Source organism: Colletotrichum lupini, chromosome 6 (assembly GCF_023278565.1).
Source record: "Colletotrichum lupini chromosome 6, complete sequence".
NCBI classification, from domain to species: domain Eukaryota; kingdom Fungi; phylum Ascomycota; class Sordariomycetes; order Glomerellales; family Glomerellaceae; genus Colletotrichum; species Colletotrichum lupini.
Genome location: NC_064679.1, coordinates 3,954,838 through 3,960,173, shown reverse-complemented (window position 1 = coordinate 3,960,173; position 5,336 = coordinate 3,954,838). Strand labels below are relative to the sequence as shown.

Sequence of the window (5,336 nt, the reverse complement as noted above, 5' to 3'; positions counted from 1 at the left end):
GATACTTCTTGTTCGGAGAAGCGGAAAAGATTTATAATCGAGGAGACAAATTTCGTGATGAGTTCGCGTTCGGGCCAAGGACGCCAAGCTCGGCGAACGGCTTTCAAGACACTCTTTACGGATATACTGGGGAAAGGAAGAAACTTCAATCTTGGCAAAGCGCCACCCTCGTCCCAAGTCTCTGGGCGACATCTTCTTTTGACGTGCATGGGGAATACTTAGGCTACCCCAGGCGCCCAGGCCAGCCTTCAGCGTTGCGACGAGGATCTCGACCAAGTCCTCGGTCGGGAACCACGTTTTGTGGTGTCAGAGGAAATGGCACTGAAACGTCATCCTCAGGAATGCAGACCAGGTTTGCGACCATGTGAGCTGGTAATTGCTTGGTTTCCTACTCTTCCACCCTGGTGTCTTGCCTGGGTGTCAAAGTCTTAACAGCATCTGGGCAGCAAACCTCGGAAAAGGCAGGAGATTTCGAACATTTCGAAACGGGCTCGCTCACGTCACTATTGTTTAAACTCCGCAAGACTCCGCGCCCCGTCGTTGGTCGAACGCAACCCTTGCCGGCCACATATCCCGGAATAGGAGTAGAGCGCCGACAATCTTGACCGTAATAAGACAGGTCGTGCTCAGTCGGTGAGGACTCCATTGGACGATTTCATTCGGACCTTTCCCCACGCTGCCCACTTTGTATCTCTCCTCCTCCCCCAATCCCCGTCCCACCACGCGCGGAGAAAAATGCTTGACACGCTTGAGTCTTTTCCAACGCCAGCCAGACGCAAGGCGATGGATCTCAACCGGCACTTGTCGCGAATTGGTGGCTAGCTAGCGGGACCATCCGGTGGAAACCTCGGTCTTACCTTGAATCAGAGACATTTGACCCCCAAACTCGCGCGACTTTTGGCCTTCTCCCACTTTCAACTAAAGCCAAGAGCCAAGAGAAGAAAACTGTGGGATTCCCCCTTGGGGTGAAGCTGGGGACTGGAGTACAGGCAAGAAAAAGTTGGGGGAGCGCTATTATCCCAAAGATTCCACTTCGGGGCCCTCCAGAACTCCAGCTGACCGTCAAATCCCGAGCCATTGGGGGCAACGGGGCAATTGGAAGCTGGTTCGACGGGTTCGTTGCCTCCGGGATGCAAGGTGACGTTCCCCGCGGATGGAGGCGAGAACGAGCTCCGTGTAACGCGCGCGCTCTCTCAATTCGGGGGTTTCGAGTTGTCAACCTCAACCACTCCAAGAATCCAAGTCACTCACTTCGCCGTTAACCCCGACCTGAACTTCCCCACGGATGGTCTTATCCCTCCCCACGTCATCCTGGTGCGGCCGAAGAAGCTCCATGTCCAATGCAGCAGCTATCGCGTTCATTCCAAGCGGCCGCATGCCGCGACGCTGGGCCGAGAATCTGGACTGCAACCAGACTGAACTGGGGGACTGGGGACTCGTACCAGATCCCGGCCCATTTTCCGAAATTCTTACCTCTTACGCGCGTGTACTTTTGCTGTGATGGGTGAAGCAGGTTTCACCCCACATAAAAATGTTGTTGAGGGGCAGTGGTTAAGTGTTTCCCCGCGACGATCGGGACTTGCCCGAAGCCTGCCACCGCTTTATAACTAATAGCTTTCCCATCATCCTCCTTCCAGACACAATCTCGAGTCAATCTCGAGTCAATCCAGACGACCTCTTGATTCCTTCTTCTGTCTCCCATCCTCTTTCCTCAACACACTCTCCCCTAGTTGTGTAGAGATCCGACAGGACAGTCGCAAAGATGGACTCGACTCAGAACGACAAGATCACCCAAGGCGCCGACTTCAAGGGCGCCGATGTCGATAATGTAGAGAACAACTACACCGACCCCAACGCGCCCCGGGCTATGAGCCCTGAGCGTCGCGCGGCAGTCGAGAAGAGCATGAAGCGCAAGCTTGACATGCGATGCTCTCTGTTTGTGCTCATCTACATCATGAGTATGTTTCACTCACCGAAACCTCATCTCACTTGATCGCGGACTTGTAAACTAACGTGGCATACCCTCAGACTACCTCGACAGAAACAACATCGCCGCTGCCCGTCTCCGCGGTCTGCAAGATGACCTGCAGCTGGACAACAACGAATACGCCACCTGCCTCAGTATTCTGTACGTCGGCTACATTCTCATGCAGATCCCCTCCAACATGGTCATCAACAAGATCTCCCGCCCGTCCTGGTACATCGCCGCCGCCATGTTGATTTGGGGCATGATCTCAACCCTCTCCGGCGTCACCACAAACTTTGGAGGCATGGTCGCCACCCGTTTCTGCCTGGGCTTCATCGAGGCCGCCTTCCTGCCCGGTGCCCTCATGATCCTGTCAAAGTGGTACACCCGCCGCGAGCTCACCACCCGCAACGCCATCCTTTTCTGCGGTAACCTCATCTCCAACGCCTTCTCCGCCCTCATCGGCGCCGGTGTCCTTTCCAACATGCAGGGCGTCCTCGGCCACGCTGCCTGGCGCTGGCTCTTCTGGATCGAGGGTGCCGTCACCATGGGTGTCGCCATCTCCGCCGCCTTTATCCTTCCCGACTTGCCCACCAACTCCCGCGGCTTCACCGAGGAGGAGCTCTATGTCGCCCAGCTGCGTATGACTGAGGATGTCGGTGAGGCTGACGCCGACTCGGATGACATGGGCCCTCTTGACGGTCTCATCATGGCCGTCAAGGACGTCAAGATTTACATTATGATGCTGACCTTCACCGCCTACGTCGTCGGTCTCTCCTTCAACGCCTTCTTCCCTACCCTTACCCAGACCTTGGGCTTCGGCTACGTTCCCACCCTGCTTATGAGCTCCCCTCCCTGGGCCTTCTCCTGCCTTATCTCCCTCATCAACGCCTGGCACGCCGATCGCACTCAGGAGCGCTTCTGGCACATTGTCGGCCCTATCTGCGTCGGTCTCATCGGTTTCGTCATCTCCATGTCGACCCTCAACGTCGCCGCACGCTACGTCGCTCTCTTCCTTCAGGCCAGCTCGTACGCCGGCTTCATCGTCTTCTACTCCTGGATCTCATCCTCATTCCCGCGTCCCCCTGCCAAGCGTGCCGTTGCCATCGCCATGATCAATGCCTTCTCCCAGCTTGGTAACGTCGCCGGATCGTACGTCTGGAACCTCAAGGAGAATGGCTTCCGTAAGAGCTACGGTATCGTTACGGCCATGTTCGGTGTCACCATTGTTGGTTGCTACATCTTCAAGGTCATTCTTGACAAGCTGAACAAGGAGCTTGAGCAGAGCGAGGCGGCTGATACCGCCAACAACACCAGCGCGGAGGAGGCTGAGGCTTCGCACAGGCTGGGCAAGGGTTTCAGATACCTTGTCTAAGCGCTGCGAGTTATTATGTGAAGTTGAAACCATACGGTTAGATACCCCAAAGAGCGTATTGTACACTAAAACCACAATCTTGCCATGCTTTTCGAGGCTCGTGTCAATCACGGTATGTGGCAAGACTTATGTCAATAGAATGGATTAATGCCATAATGAATTGAAACACATCGAGCGAATCAAGTAAATTTACCACTGAACACACAACCATCTTGTCCACTATTGTGAAGTCTGAGTGAAGTCCGCACTAAGAGATTGAGCATTCCAGCCACGGGGCACGCCGCAAGACTCAAGCTGCAAAAAGGGGGTAGAATTGGAGTAATTCCCCAAATCACAGGAAGAAGAATCTGCAAAAGTGAGTGGAGAAGAGAAAAGTTCAACTCTGCCAAGTAATTATCGTATGGCCAACTTCCTCCGTGTCAGCATTAACGCCGACCACATTTTACTTCCGACAATGTGAAAACCAATCTCGCGATTCCCACTCCTCGCCCGGCCAATCCCCGCGTTTTCCCAGATCCCGCACTTTTTCTTGACTAAGATACGGATACCTGAGGGAAGATTCCGGAGTCGGCCTTCACTCGGCCCTCCACGCCCTCCACACCGCCCCGCGTCTAGGATTCGGACGGTGACCGAGCACGAAAACCGGACGGTTGTCTCGAAGCAAGGATTTTACTCCATGAACTAAACTGACGGGTCTTTCGCGACCCCGCCATCTCCTCTTCTCCAAATTTCCACTCTCGTGGTCCCACTTGGGTTTACAGTTCGGGTGAGGATCCTTGGTTAACCGCGGGACTCGGGAGGCTGGGGCCTTGTCGAACTTCCGCCCACACCACGACTCCAGAAGGGGGTTCTCATAGCCGGACAGGCCCGTTTGAGCGAGAGGCTTCACGTGCAAAGCTCCCAGCAGGCACGGCACGTCGACTCAATTGGTTCTGAAATAATCGTTTGTAGTCATTTCGTGTTTCCTTTGGAATTGCCCAAAAACACTTGATGCCGCAACTGAATTCTCCTCACTAGAATTTCATCCCGGAATAGAGCCACAAACCCAAACTTGAGATAAGATGAGTCAGAATAGATCGCCAACTTGAACCAGGCACAGTTGCGAGAACAAGTTTCAACGGGGTGTTTGTTACAAATATCTACTCACCAGTACGCATCTACTTAGGAAACTTCTAGAGCCGGTTCTTACATCCCACTACCTTAACGTTATATGTACTAGCGATGCCTAAGGCTAAGCCTTTTGACACTTCAAGGGGCAGTGGCCCAACTCCAAGGCACCGGAATGACAGCCAAGCCACGCGAATGCACTTTGAGATGCTCCATTCGATCAACGCTATTTCGATTTCGGAGTGTCGTCGAGAGGTACAGGGCCATGACTTGCATGCTGCATGACCATCCCGCCGGCATTGGCTGACGTAGATCACCGAACAAAGGCCCCTTAGATTGATAGCCGACGGAACCTAGGATGCTTTACCCCTCTTTGCTACATGACCGGGAGTATCCGTCGACAGCCTTGATAGATGATCGATCCTGCGGCTCACCTTCCTTCTTAAACCCGGAAGCCACATGGTACGGTTCACATGCAGACAAGCATGATGTGATTTTGAAAAACGCGCGCCTTGGCTGATTCAGCCTCATGTCTTGGCTAACATTGGCTTATTGGCCAGCTTATATGGCCAAACATGGCATTGTTTCTGTCGATAGGGGTTGTTTCGATTGTCCGATGGCAACTCATCTCAATTGACTGACCATACACGACTGAAAGATGGAGTTGAACAGGGCTTGCTAGTGTTAAGCAGTTGATTCAAAAAAAGAAAAGAAAAGGGCAATGTCTCCTTCAATTTGAACGAGGAGTACCGTCTTCGTGTTGCAAAGCATACTTATCGAGTGACTTTCGTAGGTTCTCCGAAATTATTAGCCTCCACGGGTTTTCCATAATTGCGGAAATCTCTTTGATAAGCCATTGATCTTACTGCTAGGCCAAGTGCAAGGTCC

At 53.3% G+C, this 5,336-nt stretch overlaps 1 protein-coding gene across 1 annotated transcript; it reads left to right on the top strand.

Moving 5' to 3' along the window:
* Window positions 1–1,762: 1,762 nt before the first annotated feature.
* Window positions 1,763–3,341, top strand: CLUP02_12663 (major facilitator superfamily transporter; the record flags this gene model as incomplete). The annotated part of the gene is made up of 2 exons (XM_049291627.1): window positions 1,763–1,958; window positions 2,029–3,341. 2 exons carry the CDS (start codon window positions 1,763–1,765, stop codon window positions 3,339–3,341), a joined length of 1,509 nt encoding a protein of 502 aa, XP_049148773.1.
* Window positions 3,342–5,336: the final 1,995 nt, after the last annotated feature.